General features: G+C 45.6%; 1 protein-coding gene and 2 long non-coding RNA genes across 11 annotated transcripts; 2 read left to right on the top strand and 1 right to left on the bottom strand.

The window, feature by feature from the left end:
• The first annotated feature begins 109 nt into the window (after positions 1-109).
• On the top strand, positions 110-4,729 carry LOC124514626 (uncharacterized). 2 transcript variants are annotated; one of them, XR_006962637.1, is made up of 4 exons: positions 110-1,013; positions 1,380-1,550; positions 2,625-2,764; positions 4,536-4,729. It is a non-coding gene; the product is annotated as an uncharacterized LOC124514626 (long non-coding RNA). The 2 variants fall into 2 exon arrangements; XR_006962638.1 differs by lacking the exon at positions 1,380-1,550 and having other exon boundaries at positions 111-1,013.
• Positions 4,730-8,941: 4,212 nt separating this feature from the next.
• On the top strand, positions 8,942-22,771 carry TRIM52 (tripartite motif containing 52). Of its 7 annotated transcripts, XR_006962630.1 has the most exons (3): positions 8,943-10,138; positions 15,266-15,451; positions 21,978-22,771. XR_006962630.1 is itself a non-coding variant. In XM_047082642.1 (2 exons), the coding sequence occupies exons 1-2, from the start codon at positions 9,320-9,322 to the stop codon at positions 22,017-22,019; spliced, it is 861 nt and encodes a 286-aa protein (XP_046938598.1). In that variant the 5' UTR covers positions 8,942-9,319; the 3' UTR covers positions 22,020-22,771. The 7 variants fall into 7 exon arrangements, 6 of the variants coding, with proteins under 6 accessions (XP_046938598.1, XP_046938591.1, XP_046938607.1 ...); XM_047082642.1 differs by lacking the exon at positions 15,266-15,451 and having other exon boundaries at positions 8,942-10,138; XM_047082635.1 differs by lacking the exons at positions 15,266-15,451; positions 21,978-22,771 and adding an exon at positions 12,946-13,323 and having other exon boundaries at positions 8,942-10,138.
• On the bottom strand, positions 11,966-24,187 carry LOC124514597 (uncharacterized). 2 transcript variants are annotated; one of them, XR_006962632.1, is made up of 2 exons: positions 23,903-24,187; positions 11,966-13,048 (listed from the first exon to the last, which is right to left on the bottom strand). It is a non-coding gene; the product is annotated as an uncharacterized LOC124514597 (long non-coding RNA). The 2 variants fall into 2 exon arrangements; XR_006962633.1 differs by lacking the exon at positions 23,903-24,187 and adding an exon at positions 20,843-20,980.
• Between the last annotated feature and the right edge of the window lie 6 nt (positions 24,188-24,193).

The following is a 24,193-nucleotide window of genomic DNA, read 5'->3' as shown; positions in this document are numbered from 1 at the left end:
GGTGAGGGTGGGTGTGTGAGGACAAGGGGGTCCATGATGTGTGTGAGGGTGTGTAGGGAGTGACGGTGTATGGGGGGGGTGTGTAGCAGGGGGTGACTTTGTGTGTATGAGAAGTTCAAGGGACAGGTGCCCAGGGACCTGTTAGCCCAGGGCAGCTGAAGGATGGAAAACAATACAGTCAGTATTTTCCATCCTGTCCTCTTGAATGGTTTGAATTTTTACAATAAGTACATGTTACTTTTACAATAAGGGGAAGAGAAGTTTCACTATGTCCTGTGGAAATGCTTGTTAAGAATTCTTGTTAAGGATGTGTCTGGGAAGGTCCAGCCTCTCCTTCTCTGAATTTCAGTATAGCAGAAACCCTACGTCTCCTTTGTAAATAAGAATCTCCTGGGGAGCACACATTTTTGTTTACTCAGAGAGCAGTTCAAGTCTCACGGCCAGCCAGCAGATGTGCAAAGGGAGAGGACTCCAGAGCCACAGCAGAGGGACCACTCCACTGGCATAAAGGACACAAGCTTGGGCCCTTCACAGGGCAGCCTCTGCCTCTCTGTAGAGCCCCAAGGCATGACTAAGCCTCTTGTGGGGATTTCTGAAACCTTCATGTCTGCAGCCCTGGGAGGCCCCAAGCTGAAGGATGTGAAAGATTTGTGATACTAGACAGATTCAGCCTGCCCTGGTGGCCTGAAGAACCTCAGCAGTGAGCTTGCAACTATGTGATTGCACTGAAAATGTGTCTCTAATGTCTGTCTGCCTGTTTTAGTGCTGCCATCAGGATCCATGCTATGCTGGTTCTGAGCACTTTTACATGTACTAAACTGTGTGATCCTCATAACACGCCTGTGTGGGAGAATTAATAATCCTGTGCTACAGGTGAAGACATTGAAGCCCAAGGTCCTATGGCTGGTTTGTGCCAGAGCCAGGACATGAAACCAGGAAGTCTGTGGCTACAGCCTGGGCACTTCACTACTGCACCAAAAACCTCAATGACATCTGTGCCATTCTGTAAATGGGTACGTAAGCACAAATCTGTAATCCCTTATCTGCAACTGTGAAAACCCTAACCCAAAACCAGAAGTTCCTTCCTTATTTTGGCATCAAAACCCAACCTGAAGTGAAGTGAGGCTATTTGTAGGCCAGTGTGCCTTTTCACAATTTTCCACAGATATATTGATATATTTGATTATGGAGTGGTGCCCCAGACAAACTCTGGAGATGTTATGTAACATTCAGCATCTGTACTTTGGCATTTTCTAAAGCCCAAAGAATTCTAAATTCTTAAATACATCTGGCCCCCAGGGTTTCAGGTAAGGGCTGTGGACCTGTATTAATAAGATTTTGTGATAATAAATATTTTATTTTTATACTTGTCTGTACAGTGAAAATGTTGAAGCACAAGGTGGGTCTGGCCCACACCAATGGAAGGCACAAGTGCCTGTGCTGACCTTTGAAGATGTGCTTAGGATCTCCAGAGCAAAGGTCAAAACTCCATCCCTGAGGAGCATGAGGGCCCAGTGTATTTGTGGAGAAGCAGATGGGAGGAGGCTCTGGTCAGTCAGTCTCACTTTGAATTAGTATAGCTATGTCACATTTCTGTCCCCCTACCCCCAAAGACATCAGGCTCCTTCACCCACAGCTAACTTTACCCACCGCATCCTCCAGCATTGGTCCTGCCTAGTGAAGCATAGGCCTTAGACCAGCAGTTTGTGTGGCTTCTTTGATACAGAGGGTTTGTAAATTCAGGGAGCCTTAGACGAGGTACTCCTCCCACTGACACTGGCTTCTATAAGTGTGAGCCTTGGGCAGAATGGGCTAGAATTTCCTATTCAGTTCTGCGCATCTCTATGTGCAGAACTCTGAGAACTTCTTGGGCTGCAGGATTGTAGGACCATCTCTCTGATGAGGAGAGAGGGCAGAAAGGCCATGGACTGATACAGTTTCAGAACGGTGCCTACAGGATGGCAGCAGAGCCCCAGCCACCTGCCACAACCCAAAGGTTAGGGTCACCACTTATCAGAGAGTGGCCTCATTGGCTACTTGGTTTAGAAATTGCCTGAGGGCTTGGGCTATGCTGTCTGTATCTGCCCTTGATAGCCATTCCTTTCTTTCACCTCACTTCCTTTTCCTGATGGCTTTCCTCAACCTCCACCTACCTGACCTTCCCGGTAGTTGGGAACCTGACATCTGCATGGGAACCTGGGACTCTGGGGACAGGGCCTGGTAGACAAAAATATCTTGAGGAGAGGGGTGGCCACTACACTGCCCCCTAACATGGAGCGGGGGCTGTTCTCTCCTTTCCTGAGTCCTACTAACCCAATAACTTCTAGTTCACACCCCTGAAAGAATCTGATCTTCTTGTTGCCAAGGGCACCACCATTCTGACCTTCATGAAGTATCTGCTCTATAACTGGATTATGAGATCTTGGCAACTGAGCATCCTTCAGCTTTATTTTGTTTCAATCATATTTCCTTTACAGACTAGTTCAGTGTTTTGCCCATGGAACCATAAAATAAATTTTAGACCTGAAGGAACCCCATATAGCACCCTACAAGCCCCTGATAATTTGACACACTCTCCCCCCCAACCCCATGATCATGCCACCTCTCTCTGCTTCTCATGTTAGAGTCCTTCCTGTCCAGGATGTCAGCTCTCTCCAGTGCACATCTCTCTCTTCCACCCACACCCCAAGCATATATTGGTTTTAAGTCCAGTGCACCTGCAAAACCTGAGACAAAGGAACATGCACCAGCACCTCATGGCCAGGTAGGAGGTGAACCTGGGAGTCCCGAGTCTAATTCCACAGAGAGATGAACAGGCCCAGAAAATAGGGTGGTCTCGCTTAACCCAGGCCTTGCTCCCTCTCCCATTTTTGTTTCTCTGCTTAGCAATGGCTGGTCAGTGATCTCAACCAAAAGACAGGGGCTCTGGACCCAGCAGGACCAGCCTAGATGCCCTGCCTGCCTACGTCCCTGGTTCTTTCCTCAGCCACTCCTGCCTGGAGAGAAGCTCGTGAGGGGACAGAAGGCAAACACAGAGGGAGTTCATCTGAGCCCCAAGTGTTCCCCTGGGTGCCCCCTGATTACTACCACAGTCTTAGGAGTAGACAGAGGCAGGAGGGCAAGTGAGGAGGGTTCTAAATACACTTGGAAGCAGTAAAGGAGCCTACAAATCTGGCAAGGACAGGAAGACAGCTTTGCAAAAAATCACAGACCCACAGGAAGAGCAACCTTCTCACCCAGCAGGGCAATACTTCCACTAGCTGCTCCTGAGAACTCCTTCTCTCTCTCAGCCTAGACTGGCCTAACCTTGGGTCAGAACCATGGGATCTCCATCCACAGGCCATTCCCTCACTCACAGAGGCCAAGACATCTTCCCCATGGGAGGAATGCTACATCAGACTTCTCTAGTCTTCAGGCTGCACTGAGATACCCCTCCACTGACACAGATGTTACCTGCTAACCCTCTGGACTCTAGTCCCAAACCATGACTTTTTCCAGACCACCATATTTAGGGCAGAATTCAGTGTGGCCTGGAATTGTGCTTTGTGATGGTGTGTCGAATGAATGAATGCATTGATTAATATATAATAAATTATGAGTATTCGATGAATATTAGCTTCTATGTCCACCAAATACTAAGGCTTCCTTACAGGCTATCCCCATTGCAGCCTCAGTCCTGTAAGTAACTGCACTGTTCCAATCCTAGAATGCCACACCTACTCTCCCCACAGCCTCCAGGAATTCTCTGAGACTTGTGCTCAGGTCATGCTCCCAGAAGCCCTCCGAGCCATCCCTGCTCTGAGGTTCCATGATGCCCACAGCACATGTCTCTCGGGTGTGTCCAGGCAGTCAGGGCCTGGCCAGCAACAAAGACCAGGAGGAAGGCCCAGTCCTGGACGAGTCTTTTTTTTTTTTTTTTTTTTTTAATCCCCTAACTTCCTGAAGAAGCTCACAGACCAATGTAAACAGAAGAGGATTGAAGACACAGGCTGTTTCATTTGTGTCTCTTTAGCCTTGCCCCTAGACTGCCACGTAACTGAATAGTAAGTTCCAGAATGGAATCACACAGCTTCACCTCAAGACAAACAGCTAGGGAAAAGGGAGTCAGTCTGCCAGTCTGCCCTATGCCAAAAGGCTGACCCTCAGGTTTCTCTAGGCCTGCTTCCTGGCCACATTGACGGAGCCACATGCTAGAGCAAATCCAGGACAGGGAGAGATCCAGAGAGCCAAAGCATTACAGTGAAAATGGAGGAGAAGCTGAGCCTGAGTTAAGGAAGATGAAGGCTGTGCCAAAACTCATTTTCCCTTCACAGAGTACTAAGCTCAGAAGGCAAAATCTGTCCTTGCAACCACCTCCTGAGACATTTGCCTGGGAAGAAACAGCCAGCGGGAGGGAGCTAGGGAGTGTCTGAGAATGTTGGGAGCAGGGAGAATATTGCAGGCTCCAAGTTAGACCTGACCATGAATCAGATGGGGCTTGGGGGGTTGGGAGGGTGGATTCTTACCCACACAGGCTCCCTGATCTTCCCCACCAGGACACCAGAGGAGAAGACACAGGGGAACTGTCCTGGATCATATGTCTTCCATCCAGCATCTGTCCCCATCAGGAAATGGGGTGCCTGGCACTCATCATCTTCAACTCTAAAGGCTAGATGGAAAGGAGGTGGTGAGGGGCGCCTGGGTGGCTCAGTCGGTTAAGCAGCCGACTTCAGCTCAGGTCATGATCTCGCGGTCCGTGAGTTCGAGCCCCGCGTCAGGCTCTGTGCTGACAGCTCAGAGCCTGGAACCTCTTTCAGATTCTGTGTCTCCCTCTCTCTGACCCTCCCCCTTTCATGCTCTGTCTCTCTCTGTCTCCAAAATAAATAAACGTTAAAAAAAAAAAAGAAAAAAAAAAGAAAGGAGGTGGTGAGGTGAAGAGAATGCCCTTTGAAAGAAATGAGTTGGGGGACAGGTTGAGCTTGAGGTGTCCCCTAAAATCCCTGATAATGACAACAGGCTGCTCCTGAGATCCCTAACTTTGTGTGCTGCCTGAGGACTGGTACCTCATGCTAGCTGACCTGGTCTGCTCTGGGGAGGTGTCAGCAAGGAGAGGCCTGGGGTAGCACGCCAGAGGCCTAGTTACTACCTCTCACTCAGCCTCAGTGTCCCACTCTGGTCCAGCCCCACCCATCCCGGTGAAATAACCAAAGTGCAGGGGGCTTTTAATTCCAAGGTTTAAATAATAACAGTTAAGTAGGATGTACTCAAAACTAAACCTATGTATCCCTCTAACCTAGTAACTTGACTCCTAAATCTTACATCCAGAAGAAGAAAATCCATACATATGTTCACTAAATGACAGATTCAAGTGTTCAAAGCACTGTTCATAATAGCCCCAGACTGGAAACAACCCAAATGCCTCTCAACAGAAGAACAGGTAAACAAATTTGCTCTACTTACACAATGGAGCAGTTATACCAAATTCGAATGAAGAATTTACTACTACATACAACAGCATGGATGAATCCCCTGGACATTAAGTAAAATGAAAGAAGCCAAGCATAAAAGCACACATTGTATGTTCCATTTTGGTGAAGTTCATAAAAAGACAAAACTAATCCATGGCTACAGAAGTCAGGATAGTGCTTGCTTGCTATGGGGAATGAGTGGAAGTGGGCATGGGATTTCTTGGGATGCCCATTTCTTGTTCTCAATGTATAACTTTGAAATTTTTTTGGAGCTATAAATTTATGATTTGTGCATTTCTGTATGGATGTCACATTTCAGGTGGAGGGGAGTGAAAGAACTACCAGTATTTCTGGAGTCTATAACAGTGACACCACCCACAAACCCACAACCAGACTCAAGGCAGACCTACTGGTCACACTCACCTGTCCAGCTAGGTCCTCTGTAATCTGACTCAAGAAGGGAGTGCTAGGGAAAGAGTCTGGCTCTTGAACCCAGAGGGGAGAAACAAGCCAGAATCACATCAAAAGACACTCTAGAGATCCTCTATTCCATGCCTCCTAGCCCAGGTGTCAGCAAACATTTTCTGTAAAGTATCAGAGAGTAAATATTTTAGATTTCTCTGGCCACATATAGTCTCCATCCACATATTCATCTTTATTGAACTCCTTTAAAATTTAAAAACCATTCTTGAGGTGCCCTGGGTGACTCAGTCAGTTGAGCCCCTGACACTGGATTTTAGCTCAGGTCATGATCTCACAGTTCGTGGGATTGAGTCCCACTTTGGGCTCTGTGCTGACAGTGTGGAGCCTGCTTGGGATTCTCTCTCTCCCTCTCTCTCTGCTATGCCCCACCCCCACCAACTCATGCATGCATGCTTGCACTCTTTCTCTCAAAATAAATAAATTAAAAAAAATTTTTTTAATTTAAATTTAAAAAAATTAAAAAAAATAAAATTTAAAAACCATTCTTACTTCTTGGGGTTTACAAAAAGAAACTGAGGGCCAGATTTGTCAACCCCTGGGCAATGTAACCAATGCTAGACTGCCTCTCTAGTACCTCTGACAAATGGTCCCCAGTGTCTGTGACAAGGGCTTGCCTTGTCACCATGAACTGGAATTTAATTATCTGCAGTTGAACTCTTGTGTGGGCTTCTCCAACCTAAAAATTCTGCTAGGGGCACATGGCTGGTTGGGTCCAAAGAGCATGCAACTCTGAGCAGCCCCCTCTTCTTTTGTTCTACTCCCCAGCTGGTTCCCCTACCATTCCATGTGTAGGGTACAACCCTCATTCAGAGATGGGGTTGAAATGCAGTTTCAGTTCTTCTTGTTCAGATTTCCCCTCATGGCTCCTCAGCTCGGTCATGACCTCTAGGAAGGCCCCCAGATTGTATACTGGGAATTTACTTGTTAGTTTCCTAACAAATAAACACTACCAATAGATGCCCCACTGTAGGCAGGCCAGGCCTGGGTTTCAACTCCCTCCCTCTCCAAACATAAGGTTTTCCAAACCACTAAACGACAGGCAGTAGGATATTTTTCACCACAGGGTCCCAATCTCCTGACCCTTCAAAGAGGAGGACTTTCTTCTATGGCTCATCTACTACAGGAAGGGCATATAATAGTAGGTGATGGGGATACAAAGATAGCCCCAGTAGGCACTGTTCCAATTACTTTACAGATGTCAATTATTCCAACTTCACAACAACTCTAATATATGTGTGCTACTGTCATCTTTATTTTGCAGATGGGGATATAGCAGCACAGTTGTTAAGAAACTAGTCCAAAGTCACACACAGAGTTAAGTGACAGAGTTGGAGTGCTAACACAGTCTGGGACGAGCCTCAGGGAAGCATCTCCTTCAAGAGGTTATGCCTAGGCAGAGACCTGAAGGATAATTAAGGAGCTATATCTGGGTGAACCAGTGAAACAAAAGCCTTCCAGGTGGAAGAACATGCCCAAAGACATAGAGGCCAACAGCCTAGCATGAGTGTGTCAGACTTCCATTTCAGGTGGATGGTTCTGGTGGCTTCAGGATGGACTGAAATGAGGGCAAATGACCCTTTAGGAAATGTATCCACTTGGAAGCTGATAGGGTCAGATCTAGGATGACAGGAAGAGATAGAGAAATTGGCCTAGGTTTGGGGAGATAAAAATCAGCAGGACTTGATGGTTGCATTTTGTTGTGTTTGTTTACTATTTATTCAGCAGATAGGCTGTATGTTCAGCATTATGATAGATAAGCTGCATGTACAATGTTAACAGCATATTTACCATCCCTGCTCTGTAGAATTTACAGTTCAAGTTTGGGCTCAGAGAGGGACAGCAGGGGTTCCAGGGTGCCTTGAAGATTCCATTAGGGCAGGTGGTGTTCCTCAAACCAAATAGTGACCAATTAGTGAGGGGTGCAATCATACCAGTGGATCTTGAACAGCATTTTACCGAAGCAAAATAGAATAGAACATATCAGGGTGCCTTGACTGCCATAAGGGAAAGAACAATTTTCAGAAATCTTATTTCTGTTACATATGTGCAAGTCTATATTAGATTAACATGTGCAATGCACTTCTTAATGAGGGCCAAGGAAAGAAAGAAAAACAAACCTTGTAAAAACCTTGGGTTAAGGATAACCACACGCCTGTAACTCTGAACACCTTGAAGGGACTGATCATGCCTTACTCATGTTTTTGTTCCTATAATAAAGTGGATGGATAAATGGATGGGTTATGCATGTATGTGATAGATGGATGAATTAAATGAATTAATGATGGACATTAATGAAATGAATGGGCAGGTGGATGGGTGGATGTATTCATGCATGCATGCATGCATGGATAAGTGAGGGGATGGTGAATGGAAGCATTATTGATGAAGACAAAAAGATCTATAGAATAAGTCAGCGTAGGGCATGCTGAGTCTGAGGTTATCTGAGAAATTGCAGGACAGTGGAGATGGACATAGAAGTCGTAACGGAAGAGATGAGGGCTAGAAAGCCGAGGCTCTGCAGGTAGTAAGGGATTCATTGGTTTGAGGAGAAAAGTTGGAGGTATACGAGTCCCCACGCGAGATCCTTTGATTTCACAGCCACTCCACGCTACCGCAAGCACCACCCCACTGCGTTCTTGCAGGCCACACCCTCGAGCGTGGCCTCCGTGGAGAGGGCGTTCTCACTACCACAAAGGCTTCAGGCTAGAAGGGCCGAAAGTGCACGAGAGCACGAGTTTGGACGCAGCTCTCCCCACCCTTTTGGGTCCGTGTCCGGGGAACTGCCTCGGCTGAGGGACTGCTGGACACTCTGTGTCTGGCTGGTGTGGAGCGGTGTAATGGTCTGTTGATTCTCTTTCCACCTCTGCCCATTCTCACGTCTTTCCTATCAGGACCGGCTGGATGGCCGTCAGGGCTCCCAACCGTCGCGTCCCCTGGGGCATCATAGAGAACGTAGTCCTCCATTGGCTCAGTCTACCCTTTCCGAGTGTGGGTTAGAGTGCCTACGTCATTTTCGGTCGCCTCGGGCTGGGTGGGGAGTGCCGCCACCAGAGGAGGACGCCGCTGGGTCGGGCAAACCTGGAGGGAGGCAAGAAACGTGTCGGGACCCGGATTTGCAAGCTGAGGCTGGAAGGAAAGTGGAAGCTGCAGCCTGGTTCCGCTCCCGCTCCTCTTGGAGGGCGGCTGAGTCAGCGCTAGAGGGCTTTCGCGCCTTGAGCTGGGAAGAGCCTGAGGGAGGGGAGTAAGGCTCCTTTGCCGGCCTGAGGAGGAAGAGCAGTGTAGAGAAAAACCTTGGGTCACAAGCGTAGCTTGGACACGTAGCCTGCAGACACGTTCCCCGCTCCTCAGCTCGGAGTTGACGCATCCACACCTCCAGGCTGCGCATTAAAATGGCTGGCTGTGCCACTACTCCTAACCCCATGCAGACCCTTCAGGAGGAAGCGGTGTGTGCCATCTGCCTGGATTACTTCAAGGATCCCGTTTCCATAGGCTGTGGGCACAACTTCTGCCGAGGATGTGTGACCCAACTGTGGGGCAAGGAAGATGAGGAAGACAGGGACGGGGAAGAAGATGGATGGGAAGAAGACGAGGACGACGATGTGGAGGGGGCCACCGGTGGATGGGACAACTCTATTCGAGAGGTTTTGTACCAGGGCAGTGCTGACGAGGTGTTCCAGGACCAAGAAGATGAACTCTGGGTTGGTGACGGTGGCGTCAGGAATAGGGACAACATGGACTATGTGTGGGACCAGGAGGAAGAAGAGGAGGAAGATCAGGACTATTACCTGGGAAGCTTGAGACATGACCTGAGAATTGACGTCTACCCAGAAGAGGAGATATTGGAAGAATACGAGGACGAGGAAGAGCTGTATCCTGACACCCACTTGCCTCCTCCTCCTCCACCTCCCCCCCCTCCTCCGCCCCCTCCACGTCAGTTCATCTGTCCCCAGTGCCGAAAGAGCTTTAAGCGTCGCAGCTTTCGTCCCAACTTGCAGCTAGCCAACATGGTCCAGATAATTCGCCAGATGAGCCCCACTCCTTATCGAGGAAGTCGGGGGAATGATCAGGGCATCTGCTCCAAACACCAGGAAGCCCTGAAACTTTTTTGTGAAGTGGACAAAGAGGCTATCTGTGTGGTGTGCCGAGAATCCAGGACCCACAAACAACACAGCGTGGTGCCAATGGAGGAGGTGGTGCAGGAGTACAAGGTGAGAGGCACAAGGGGGGAAGGAGAATGGGGGGGTGAGGGGAGTGGAGAGAAAAACAAGGGCAGCTGGGAGGCAGATACTTGCTAGTTGAATCTTTTTTGTGAGAGATAAGGGCACAGTAGTGGAGAGAGATGGGCATATGTGGACAAGAGACACAATGGCTGAGGCTGATTGGCTTCCCCAAAGGAAGCTGAGCAGAGGCACCAAAGCTGACCACTGTTGTTATTCCCTTTCAAGCTGAGTATCAGTGGCATGTCCCTAGTACCAAATTTCACTCTGTTGAGTACTGAGGGTGTACCTGACCAAGACTCCAAGACCCTTAACACATAGGAATGGAAAGCCATTAAGTACTTGAACCATAATAGACATTTGAAACCTCAGAGCACAAGCAGTGTCAAAACAGATGACTGGGGAAACACACACACACAAACATTGCTGGTTTTGGTAGGCTGAAATGCCAGGTAGGAGTCATAGACTAAGTGCAACAGGCCATACCCCCTTCCCAAAATCTGAGGTTGCTTCCTCACCTTCAGTGGGGTCTGTTTTCCCTGTAGAGAGAGGCAGAGGACATAAACATCTTTATGATGGATCAAAAGAAGTCTCATGTCCTTAATCACTCTCCTTTCCTGGTATTTTATCATGAAAGGAGTGAGGGATTTAGGATGAGATGACCTGGCTCTGCCACTTACTGTCTAAACTTGGGCAGGTCTCCACCTCTTACCTTTACTTTTCCCCTAGGCTTGTTAAAATTAAAAGAGACCACATATGTGAAAGTTTTTTATAAACCATGAAGCACTAAACAGATGTTTGCTTTTATTTGATTTTCCTGTAATTTGTCTTTGCTTTGGGTTCTGATTTAGTTAATACATTGCTTTCCTGACCTGAGTAGTAGAGAGTTATCTCAATGACCACATAAATAATGTCTTCCTTACCAAAAGCCTAGGTGAATGTGACTTCTAGCAGTACCCAAGGAAGGAGAGGATATCTCAGGCCCCAAAAGTCTTATCTTGGATATTCATTAGCAGCTGCTCACATCTCAGTGTGCTTTACAGTTTATAAAATCTATTTCCTCATGTTCTCCTACAGCAGTGGTTTTCCAGTTATGGATTTTGACCAATTAGTGGGTCTTAAAATAAATGTGTCATGCCCAGCATTATTTTAAAATTAAACAGAAAATATCAGGGTTCATGGAACATAGTAAGGTAAACATTGTCTTATGAAAGCTTTAAATTATATGTACACCTGTGTATACTTGGTCTCACAGTAAAACGTATTGCTTACTCTGGGTTGCAGTCAAAACACAAACGTTGTCCTAAGGCATCATACATTAGCTATTATCATCACCCTTCAATTTGGTTACTGGTAAGTGCACAGTGAGACACTACAATCTTAACTACAAATCACTGCTAATTTCATCATACAAACCTGACTTTAAGGACAACCCTAGCACCATGCTTTCCCCCAGGGTAATAAAGTTTGCCTCCAGAAGAAACTCTGTCCTATACTTCTGGTTTTTAGTACAGTGAACCTGAGGAAAGAAGGTAACCTTTCATTCCTCTGCTAGAATTTTCTGTAAGGATTTTGAAACCACAATTTTCACTGAAAGTTAAAAGAGATGGTCTTTTCAACTAGGGAAGCCAGATAACACTCACTTGAAACTTGAATTATTTATAAAACATACCAGTAAACATAAACAGCAAAACCAAGTTAAACAAATTGGGGATAATTCCTTTCAAAATATAGAATATTTAAAAGAAAATAAAACTTTTATTTTCAAACACATACCAGAATTTAAGTAGATGGTATTGCCAAACATAGGAATTACAATGAAGATGTTAAAAACTTTTATTTTATGTATGTATAAACTTTTAGTAATTGGTAATGTAGTTTCGTTACTGTCTTTCATTGATCAACATATACCAGCAGCATAATTTACAATTTTACTGAAAACTCTCATGATAGGTAACATCATAAGGAACTATTTTTGTATAAAGGTTTATTTCATATTATGCATTATCCATCACACAGTTCTGGTTACAGTGAATTCTTGTCAGCTACCACTTGAACACATTTTTTTAATCTACTTTGAAGGTGATCAAACTTTTTAGTTTTAGGGACTGAGTAGGGAGTTATTACTCATAGACTCAAGGAATAGGTCAGTGATTTTTCAGGAATAGGAGAGAAAGGCTTTCTCTCTCCCTCCACAAGTTATATTAGCATTGCACATATGGGGAATGTTATAATTTATAAAAGAACTCCTTGGCAGGTGGGAATACAAAGATAGAACAAGAAACATTCAGAGTAAGGCCTATAATTAATGAGGCATATGAACAGGTTGGGTAGCCACAGATGTTCATTGTGGGTATGATGCTAAATATTTATACTGCTATTTTTCTTGCATATCCAAGACAATTATATTGTTTCGAGGTCAATGTACTTTTAAAGTTTAATTTTGTATAAAAAGAGGCTTTTTAGCTCTGAAAAGCTTACTTATTTACATCTTCCATTTTGTCCATCCCATGAGTTAGAGTTCATCTTGACTCTTCAAGATAGAATCAGAGGATTATGAAAGTAAAAGCATTTAGATTTGACCAAGGGCACCATTAAATGGTGTCAGGTTTTAGGCGGCAGATGGGTGTATAAAAAGGAAATGAACAAAGATTTCACTTGTTGGGGTTCAGGCACAACTGGATGCCTGTATTGCCCTGCCACCCAGCTGCCGCCAATAAAATCATTCATCGTTCTGCAAGAGGGACCAGATGCTTCCATCATCAGTACTCCTTTTTCTGTTTTCTCCTTTGAGGTAGCTAAAGATGGCAGCCAAAAAGTTATTTGAGGCTTTTATCAAGTACATATTCACGTTATGATGCAGAAGATAGGGTCATCTTCTTCAGTTGAGTTACCAGTTACCTGAAAATGTTGGGCAGTGACACAATGCCAAACACTGTTAAATTTATGCCATTAAAAACAGTGGAGTATTCTGCAAAGCACAGTTCTCTGAAGCTTTAAGATTGGACAGTATTGGAATATTAACAGCAATCTTCCAAAAGCTATGAAAGCATAATATTAAATAGCCCTTTTAATTGCAAAGGAGAAAAAAATGAAGAAATTTGTGAAGCTTTGCATTCCAAGTGCTGCCACAACTTTGAGAGGAAATTGAGGAATTCCAGACTTTCTTCATCTACTTCTACAGTCTCAACTCTGAAATGATGACTGAACATATCAAACTTCAGGTTTTAAAAACTTCAGCTCATCTTTCTTTGCTGTTGAGATGAATCTACTGAAAAAAAAAAGTGTGCTTTGCTTATGTTTAAAAATAAAGCTTTAAAAACTGTGGATGTGGTGGTTTCATAAACGTAATACTTGACCACTAAAAACAGTATTTTTGAAGCTGTATCAAATGAACTGAGTTGGAAGAAAATTATACGAGTATACTTGGTGGTGCTACAGCAATGGAATGTTCTAAATCTGGGTTTTTGGCAAGAACTGAAGAAAACTGTGTGTAAGATGTACTGTAGTAATCCCCACCAAGCATCCACTTCCATTGATTGGCCCATAATCTACTGGAAATCTTCACCTTGCTGTCAGCATAACCCTTGTGAAAAACAGTAGATTTGATCCCAGTTTGCCTTGATTCTTGAAGATCTGTTCAGAATGCCATTGAGAGTGTTTTCTCTTACGTACTAAGGTTCCTTGGTTGTCAAAGAACTGTACTCAGCTGAATTTATGGACAGAACTAATTTTGAAACACCAATGACAAAATAACCCTCTGATTTTGGAACACCATCTAAAGAGAATTTGTTCTTTAAAATTTCAAAAATTAAAACTTTTGACAGAATGTAATGCATTGAAGCTTAAAATACATTGACCCTGAAATGTCAAAAGGCAAACACCAACATCACTCTCATTATGAAATACTTTAAGCAAAACTTGCCAAAAATCCAGCTACACATAGCAAACTCATGCTAAAAATGTCTAACTTGCTTGGCCAATCTTTCAAGGACTAGATTTCTGAATGTTATTTCAAGACAAAAATATGAAATATCCATAACTATTTTGGGTGATTGTTCTTGACCTTGTTCTTAAAACCTACCTGGGGTCGCTTTTATAAAGAATGTTTTCAACTGTCGGTTGGTTCAATTCCTTTAAGAGGAGTATGTGGAACTTTAAGTCTGTTTGTTTTGACTAGAAACTTCCAGATAAATACTCTAGAGAAATTGGGATATAAAATGTCTAAGCATATGTGAAGACTTTGTTCCATTTGTTATTCCATTTTCTCTTTACATCTTAAAAGCTTTTGGGGGGGGGTGGAGTATATCTAGCTGTGGGGAGAAAACAGTACAAGAGTATTGTTAAAGCAGCTTGTGTTTTGTTACATCTTCTACACCGCCCAAGAAAGATAAGGCTTTTAACAGTGACATAGTTATCACATCATCTGAATAAATTTTTGCCTTCCAAAATTACCCTTGCTTTGATTTTTAGTCATGATACTTGTGAAATTTTAAATAACACTGGAGGGAAAATGTGAAATTTTTACGTATATGAAAAGTAGAGCTATGAGTTCCAAAAACATTGAGGAAAAACTGGTATATCCATATTCACCAGATATTCATCTATTTATTGAATGTTTTCCCTACTAGGTTCAGCTATTGACTGTTGTATCACAAGTCAGACTGTTTAAACTTGGTCCTCACTACTCCTATGGTTGTACCTGGGACCTCATCTTTACAGACTTGCTACATATCTGAAACCCTCACTTTATTTTTTTTTAATTTTTTTTTTTCAACGTTTATTTATTTTTGGGACAGAGAGAGACAGAGCATGAACGGGGGAGGGGCAGAGAGAGAGGGAGACACAGAATCGGAAACAGGCTCCAGGCTCTGAGCCATCAGCCCAGAGCCCCGCGGGCTCGAACTCCCGGACCGCGAGATCGTGACCTGGCTGAAGTCGGGCGCTTAACCGACTGCGCCACCCAGGCGCTCCCTGAAACCCTCACTTTAAACTGCACTATGACCTTAGCTCTTTGCCTCCTAATGCAGTTAAACACACTCTAGTTATACCTGCTCTTCAGTTTTGTGGAGGCCACAGTTCACTGACTCCTAATTTTTTTCTTTCCCAATTTAATAGATTCTTGCTGAGCCTGGACCTCATGATTAGTCTTGGCATGAAGAACGGATCCACACTGTAGTCTAGACCAGCGTTTCTCAACCTCAGCACTAATGACATTTTGAATAAGAGAATTCTTTGCAGGTTGGGGCTGTCCTGTGCATTATAGGATGCCTAGAAGCATTCCCTGGACTCTACCCACCAGATGTAAGTAGCACCCCTCCATCAGCTGTGGCAACCACAAATGTCTCCCAACATTTCCAAATGTCTTGTGGAGAGGGGTGACAGGAGCAAAATCATCCATGGTTAAGAATCATTGGTCTAGACTCAGGGAAAGTGGTCAAATCCACAGATGTGCCATTACCAGCTTTACTTATGCCCTATAGCCAGTGATTGACATAGGTGTTTAAAAGTGTTCAATGGGGCACCAGGATGACTCCGTCAGCATCTGACATTGGCTCAGGTCATGATCTCATGGTTTGTGAGTTTAAGCCCCATATCAGGCTGTCTGCTGTCAGCACAGAGCCCGTTTTGGATCCTCTGTCCCCTGCTCTCTATGCCCTTCCCCTGCTTGCTTGTGCTTTGTAAAATTAAATTTAAATTAATATTATCTTTTTAAAAAGTGTTCAATGGAAAAATAGCCCCACCTACCTAGAACCTTATTAAACGGTCTTAGCATCAGTGTATTAATTGATATGACCCCTACTTCTCCCAGCTCTTGGCAGGCAGGTGGCAAAGTCAGCAAACTTTAAAAAAAAATTTTTTTTTTAATGTTTGTTTATTTTTGACAGAGAGAGAGAAAGAGACAGAGCATGAGTGGGGGAGAGGCAGAGAGAGAGGGAGACCCAGAATTCGAAGCAGGCTCCAGGCTCTGAGCTGTCAGCACAGAGCCTAACACAGGGCCCGAACTCACGGAGTGCAAGATCATCATGACCTGGGGCAAAGTCGGACGCTCAACCGACTGAGCCACTCAGGCACCCCAGCAAACTTTTTTTTTTAAGCCAGAGCTGCATATGTCACTGCCATTTGGGAGAACAAGGCCTATGACAGATAAAGCAGTGTATGAAATCAAGATCTAGAAATGATGAGTAATAAAAGACAATCACTTCAGCAAATATCAGTTTCAGCAGGGCTACAGGGCAGTCATTTTTTGTTTTGATTTTTAAGTATTATGCAGAATTTACAAAACCAGAGCCTGCCTGCTCCTGGTGGAGTGGGGTGGCCCTGCTTTAATAAGTATAACGTCAACCCCTAAAGCACTTCCTTAAAACCTGAGTCTCCTCTACTAGCCACCAACCTCTGGCCCCTATGCCATGCCTCCAGAAATCTTTATAGGACCTACAGATTCTATGCTATGTCCCACCCCCAACTCCTGACCCCCTCTGAAAGTTAATCCTGGAACACTGAAAGTTATTACAAATATTTATTGACTGATAAAAGATTACAAAAAGGGGGACAAGGGGCGCCTGGGTGGCGCAGTCGGTTAAGCGACAGACTTCAGCCAGGTCACGATCTCGCGGTCCGTGAGTTTGAGCCCCGCGTCGGGCTCTGGGCTGATGGCTCAGAGCCTGGAGCCTGTTTCCGATTCTGTGTCTCCCTCTCTCTCTGCCCCTCGCCCGTTCATGCTCTGTCTCTCTCTGTCCCAAAAATAAATAAACGTTGAAAAAAAAAAAAATTAAAAAAAAAAAAAAAAAAGAAAGGGGGGACACAAGACATTAGGCTGTTATACCAGGTCTGAAAGGACTTTGCAACAATGGAAGTATTCTAAATCTATGCTATTTGATATAGTAGCTACATATGACTTAAGCTCTTGAAATGTGTCTAGTGCAACTCAGGAACTGAATTTTTAATTGTATTTAATTTTAATTAATTTCAAATAGCCACTAGTGGCTATCAAGTTATATTGAATTGTATAGTTCCATAGAAAGAAGGCACGTTGAATTCTGGTCCTTCCTAGGACTCAGGAATAGAGGCAAGTCCAAAGGAAAGATGACAAAGAAATGAGACAACTTTCTTTTCCCCATCAGAAGAGGCATTTTTGTACATTTTGTACAACAAAATCAAGAAGAAGGTGATATTTTTTGGCACAGAAGCAAATACATAAAAGAAAGTGGCTCAGTCAGTTGAGCATCCGACTTTGGCTCTGGTCATGATCTTTCAGTTTGTGAGTACGAGCCCCACATCAGGCTCTGTGCCGACAGCTCAGAGCCTGGAGCCTGCTTCAGATTCTGTGTCTCCCTCTCTCTCTCTACCCCTCCCCTGCTCACGCTTTGTCTTTCTCTCTCAAAAATAAATAACATTAAAATAAATAAAGGCCTTCTTACATTTTTTTTTAAAAATCTGACTAAAACAACCTTGAACAGTTCCACTTGTGATTCATGTGGATCACATGTGAGAAATGTGATAAGGAACTCTAATGGGAAGGCAGCTAAAAAAGAAACTGCATTACCCTCTTCCCCAAAAAAGCCAAAGCTGGGGCCTCAAAATAGGAGGGGAAAGAAGTATAAATAAGGTTTTATTTGGTGCCTGACTTTTTGAAAATGGGATGTGGGGCAAAACCTAGCATTAAAGTAGGTAAGTGGGTTCTTCCCTTTTTCCTCTCACACCTAAATCCTGACAGAGAGTGGTAAGGAGATCATGGAGTCCTAGAAGGGAAAGCAGTTTGTGCTGGCAGTGCTAAATAAGAAAAGAGGAAGTGAGAGGTTTTAGGAATAACAGGGCTGAAAAGGAGGAGAGCTAAAAGTGGTGACAAATTTAACTTTTAATTATATAGTCTTTGCCCACAAACCAGAGTCCTCAGAGGTATAGTATGAGAACCCCAGGCATAGGGAAATAGCTCATCTTACAATGTGAGAAGTGTAGGAGCTGTGACAGGAGACCAGCAAAGAAGGAAGGAAATGGGCCGCTAAGTTACTACTCTTCTCCCCACTTCTATCCCTTCCAAAGAAGCAGGAAAATGGATACCTCAGAGATTTGAGCCTTAAAGAATAGGTCTTATTCTTCCATAGCTACTGAGGCTTATTCTTCCATAGCTACTGAGGATCATGCTTAGGCCTTCCCAGTCTTTTACCCCATCCTAAAGGACTCAGCAGAGTTGGTCAGAGACTTCTCATTGACTATTCCACCTGGTATGAAGCAGGGCCCCACAAAGATGAAGGACCCAGGTCACCTGGAAGAAGACCCTAGGGGTCCTGCCCTTTTTTGTCTGCCATTTCCTAATCAGATAGAATCCTCTGTCTACCCTCTCCAGCAAAGGATGGAATTTCTCAGCAAGCTCTGGCTATTTAATCCAAGTGTGAGTAGAAAGAACTGTTTTCTCTTCAGCCCTCTTACAGTGTGCTAGCCAGTCTTAAGGTTCCATTTTAACATACCTTCCCAACCCTAGTTCATATGAAATTGTCTTCCAGGAGAAAGCTGAAAAAAGGCACCTTGGGTCATCTTTTGTTTCTTCCTACCACCTAATGTTGTTTTAAATCCTTTAACAAGCCAGAGGTTTGCCTTCTCCTAGCATGTCTTATAATTCTACCTGGCCTGTAGTCACCTGCCTGGACCACACCCACTTCCACAGCCTCTTGCTGTACATCTGCTCAAGTACCTAGGGCCTGGAGAACCCACAGTCCCTCTCCCAGGGAAAACCCAACAGAATGCCTTAGCAGCTTTCACTATTAGACTTTAGATTTCTGCCTAAGATGGGCAATGAATATTTATCCAGAGACATAAGGAAATGATATGTGGTTTTTTGCAAGATCTCTTCCTGGCTTTGACTTAATAACATATCCCTGCCTCTCACCAGGAAGAAAGCAATAGAACCTACAATAAGAACAGAACTTCCCATGTTTCTTTCTAATCTTTTTCAGCTTAATTCTTTAGGCCTCAATCATGAATTAGTTTCTATAATCAGAGCCCAATTCTAGATACTGGAGTGAAGAAGGTGGGGTAGGGAGGAGACAGATGGATTAGACATGTTGAATCCCTCATCATAAGGCCATTGGTAAGTCCTCACTCAGTCTCTCCTTTCATAGGACTCTCATGACCCTCCTACAAACCCCCTTGTGTGACTTCTGAACTCTTGTCGTTTCTAGTCTTCCTTCAACCTTCAACCTACCCTCCATTCTGAGACCAAACACTTTACAACAAAATCAAGTCTAGGCAGGAGAGGGATGAGATAATCCTAAAGAGAAAGACTTAGGCCTCAAGACAAATCCAGATTCCTTAGTAGTCAACTCCTTCCTGATAGAGGCTCTCTGGCCACCTTGGGTTTCACTCTCTCCTACCTTCCCATTTGAAACCATCCCTCCAAAACTTCTGCATGCAAACCACTCTAACCCCTCCCCATGGTGATCCCTCTGCCTGGAACTCCCTTTAACTACTTGCCCTTAACTACTTAGCCTGTGAGGCTAGTTACCAAGATTGGAATCTTCTACAACCAAACCCTCTACCAGCAAATGCAGCATATGAGCCCAAACAGACCAGTCCCTGACCTCAGGGCACTGAGAAAATCCCTGAGGGATTCAAATCAGGGGAAACTGAGCTAAGGGCTATGAAGGCCCAGCACACCATCACTATGAGGGTATGAAACCAGAAGCCTAACTTAGACTTGAGGGTCACAGAGGGTTTCTCTGGGGTGGCAACCTGAGTTGAGACCTGAAGGAAGCTTAGATTAAGAAAAGTGGGGGTGAGGGGTGCCTGGGTGGCTCCGTCGGTTAAGCATCCAACTTCAACTCAGTTCATGATTTGTGGTTGGTGAGTTCGAGCCCCCTGTTGGGCTCTGTGCTGACAGCTTGGAGCCTGGAGCCTGCTTCAGATTCTGTGTTTCTCTTTCTCTCTGCCCCTCCCCTGCCCACAGTTTGTCTCTCTCTCCCTCAAAAATGAATAAACATTAAAAAAAGAAAGAAAAGAACAGTGGAGATGGAATATGGTGGGCCTTCCCGGCAGAACAAGGTGTGTGTTCTGTGTAGGAGAGAACTGATAGTTGGGAGGAGCAGGGGAGAGACAGTGTACCCACAAAAGGAGTATGAGCCAGGGGTACCTGGGTGGCTTAGTCAGTTGAGTGTCCGACTTCAGCCCAGGTCATGATCCCACGGTTTGTGGGTTCAAGCCCCGCATCAGGCTCTGTGCTGACAGCTTGGGGCCTGGAGCCTGCTTTGGATTCTGTGTCTCCCTCTCTCTCTGCCCCTCCCGCACTCTATCTCTCTGTCTCCCAAAAATAAATAAACATTAAAAATTAAAAAAAAAAAAAAAAAAAAAAGTAAGTATGAGCCAGAGCCAACCACACTGAAACTGCCAAGAAACAGTAGAATGAAGGGAAGTCACCCGCTTTAGCTGGCAGTGGGCCCTCTGGCCTTGGCCACATCCTTTTCCCTCAGCCCTTCACCTGTCACCCACAATAGTCATCACCACCACATTCAAGGGAAGACATGTCTCACCTCCTGAATGCTGACAGGAGGGAATAGAGGTCTGTTCCTAAAAGAGAGGCTATGGACCTCTAGCAGGGAAACCAGAGGGGCTTCTCCCAGCTGTATGAGTCTTAGGAATGCCCAGCAGAAAAGACAGACTTCCTTAAAAGAGCATCTCCAATTTCTCCCTTAGGATGCTTACCTTGTGTGGGAATGGAAGTGGTGCCAGTGAGGATGTGGGAGACAAGGGAGCAGCCCAGGGACTGGGACTAGAAGTGGGTGGGGAACCCTCCAGGAGGGGCAGCCTGAGGAGCAGAAAGAAGGCTCTGCAGAGAAATTCTCCCAAAGGCCAGGTGCGGCCCTCCAGCAGACTTCCACCTCCTAAAGGCCAGATCAAAGACATCTGGAATGAAAAGGCCGGCCACAATAGACCCGTTGTGGGAACTGTGCATCCTGTAGCCAAGGGGAGTCATCCCACTGGAAGGGGCAGGGCTTGAGGTGTGAGGAGTCCAGGTGAGCCCATATGCCTAACAGGGAACCATGGGGACCCAGAGGGAAGCAGGTGTGTATGGGGCTCAACTCCAGCTGGGGCTGAGAAGGAAAGGCTGCCGCTGCACCCTCCTTCCTGCCCCTCACTACACCCAGAGTCGGGGCCATGCCTCCCTCGGTTCAGGAATGCTCTTCAATGACTTTGTGACTTGCCGGGAGGCCAGGCAGTAACTGGAGGAAAACTCCAGTCTGGAGGTGGAAAGCCCAAAACCTGTAATCTGGTCGTCCGGGGAAGTCCACTACATTCCATTTCTCCTTCTCCTCTGGCATTGCCAGACCGGTACTAATAGGCTCCAGGAGAAAACGCGAATTACCCTCCCTTGGCCGCATAGGATGGGGCGCTAACACAATCCTCTTACAGAGCAAGGAGCTGGCGTACGAAGAGGCCCACGGAATTAGGGGAGGTCAAAGGCACTTCCAGAAATTTCGAGCTCGGTAGGCGGCAGGGAGGACTCCGTGAAGGGGCCAGCCAAAGATGGGACTGGGGGAGGGCGGGGCTAGCCTGGGACCGCCCTCTTCTGGAAAGGAACTGAGAGATGCCTAGAAGCGTCGTCCTAGAGCATGTGTAAGACCTGGGAGGCTCGTTTTAAACCTGCACCCTTGGCCTTGCCTCAGGGATGCTGATTCCACAGCAGCTCCCTGGCAAAATTCAAGAAAACTGAGAGCCAAATGATATTTCTCCAGGCGGGTAAACATAAAGTGACTGAGCAATGATCTCTTTAGGGAGTGGAGATAGGAGAGGAAGAACTCGTGTTCTTGAACTGAGAGGAAATCCTCTGCGTATACAGGTCAACAGCCAGGGGAGTGCTTGCGCTGAGCATCTCTACTAGATGATGTGTGGAATCTCTCACCTCTCCATTTGTGCCCAGGGCACTTGGCATGACCCCAGTTATGAACAGCAAGCTGGATATTGGTGTGGGTGAAGGTAAGAGTCTCCCACGACCAGAGGAGAAACAAAATACATAGGTTGAAGTCGAATTGGACTATAGTGTTGGAAAAGCAAGAAGACAGCTAATTGGGGGTGCTATGGTGGTGGGTGACATACATGACTGGGACCCTTGAAGCACAGTCAGGACAGCGTCCTGAAGAGCCATGATTCTTCCCCAAGCCTGCTGGCCCTCTTGTCAATTGCCCCTTACCTCCATCTCACGGTTTGAGTTTCAGCACCTGCAACAATCCAGTTCAAGACTTTTGCACTGACTGTCTCTCCAACTACATCTCCTCCCACATACTTTCCCTTATTGGAACATTAACTTTCCATATAGCCACAGGGCTGTATCCTACTTCTTCCTCTCTTTGCTCCAATCTCTCTCTCAATCTCCGTTCCACTCACCCCATCAAATGTAAACCAAACCAAACCAAACAAAACAAAACAAAAAACAGGTCCCCACCGTCTTGGCTCACAGGTGTATTCCCCCCAACACCTAAAACAGGAACTGGTACCAAAGAAATGCTAAGTTTGCCTGCATTTACTCTGCCAGGCACCATTCTGGGCGGCTTTACATTTATTGACTGACTGACTGATTGATTGATTGATTGATAGAGATAGAGCACAAGCAGGGGAGAGGCAGAGAGAGGACAGAATCCCAAGCTGGCTCCGTGCTCTCTGCGCAAAGCTGGACACGGGGTTCGAACTCACTAACTGTGAGATCATGACCTGGGCCAAAATCCAGAATCGGTCGATTAACTGACTGAGCCACCAAGGCGTCCCTGGGTGCTTTACCTAACTCACTTACTCTCCTCAACACCGTTTTAGGTTGATACTATTGTTTCCAACCTCATTTTACAGATGTGAAACTAAAAATAATACACATTACAAACAAAATAATTATGTATAATCCCCCTTATTTTGCATAAATGATAGTCACTGCTATCATCCTGGTCTGTGCAACCCCCCCTCCCCCATTTAAAAAATATTTGAGGGGCACCTGGGTGGCTCAGTCAGTTAAGCATCTGAATCTGGATTTTGATTCAGGTCATGATCTCAGGATTAGTGAGTTCGATCCCAGTGTCCAGCGTTCTGCCGAGAGCATGGAGCCTGCCTGAATATTCTCTCTCCTTCTCTCTCTGCCCCCACCCCCGTTCATGTGCACCTCCCTCTCTCTCTTAAAATAAATAAACTTTAAAAAAATAAAATTAAAAATACTTGAGAGAGGCGCTGCCAGCCAGCATCATATCTTAATTTCAAGAATGTGCCGTAGCGGGAGGCACTACATACTCACATACCATGAGGTTAAATGGGAGGGCGGTAGCCAGCCAGGCAACCATGTTCCACTGCTTCCCAGTCTGAGGACACCTCCTTGGGGGCACGCCTGGACCCCCCAGCCGGCCTTTCTGTGAGGTGGTTAGGCCCAGAGCGGCTTTGGACCCGAGTCCCCAGAATTCAGAACCCGGAGGCCTTTCCTCTCGCGGCCGTTCAGTTTCTATGACGGCTCTCTGCACTCCTGCCTAGACGAGAGCTCGGTGACCGATAAGCGGCCCACGGACCGATTTTTCGTTCCTTCCCGCTTTTCCGCACCGTAACCCATTTTCGTCTTAACTCCTGCCTGGACTAAGCCCTTCCGAACAGGGAGTGCCTCAGCCAATTCCCTCAGAGCAAAAACCTCTTGATGAAAGAGCTGCCCTCTGAGACAGAAGTCTGTTAGGGTTTAATAATTCACCTGAGCACAGTGTATTTAAAAAAATTTAATACCATATTTTTCATATCGCTTACCATTACTTGCAGTTCTCACCCAGAAATTAAGCTCCCTCAGCGTTGCCCTCCGAGCCACCCTGCGGAAAGGGCGGGGCTCGGGCTGTGCCACGTGGGAATACCAAAGGTACTGGGCGATCCTGACGGGAATGTGCCGTGCACTTCCCCTCTTCCGCTTCTTAGACATCACGCCCCAGTGAACGTTTGATGGGTTCTTTAAAACACTTGATCGAGTTGGTTTCAGAATGTTTTTGTATGGCACTGCTAAATTATAATGTGTGGCGGAAGGGGACCATGAAGTTTTATCATTTC

Source organism: Lynx rufus, unplaced genomic scaffold, assembly GCF_022079265.1.
Source record: "Lynx rufus isolate CCGP_SWC_20201006 ecotype Redwood Valley unplaced genomic scaffold, mLynRuf1.p SCAF_1, whole genome shotgun sequence".
NCBI lineage: Eukaryota > Metazoa > Chordata > Mammalia > Carnivora > Felidae > Lynx > Lynx rufus.
Note: the sequence above shows the minus strand (reverse complement) of the source record. Positions and strands in the feature narration are given on the sequence as shown.

What these genes read in the sequence shown, in the direction of transcription:
- TRIM52 (XM_047082626.1), top strand. Translation starts at nt 9,320, where the DNA reads ATGGCTGGCTGTGCCACTACTCCTAACCCCATGCAGACCCTTCAGGAG. An exon ending in AGGTGGTGCAGGAGTACAAG is followed by an intron (nt 10,139 to 13,229) that starts GTGAGAGGCACA and finishes TTAATTGCAAAG; the next exon opens with GAGAAAAAAATGAAGAAATT.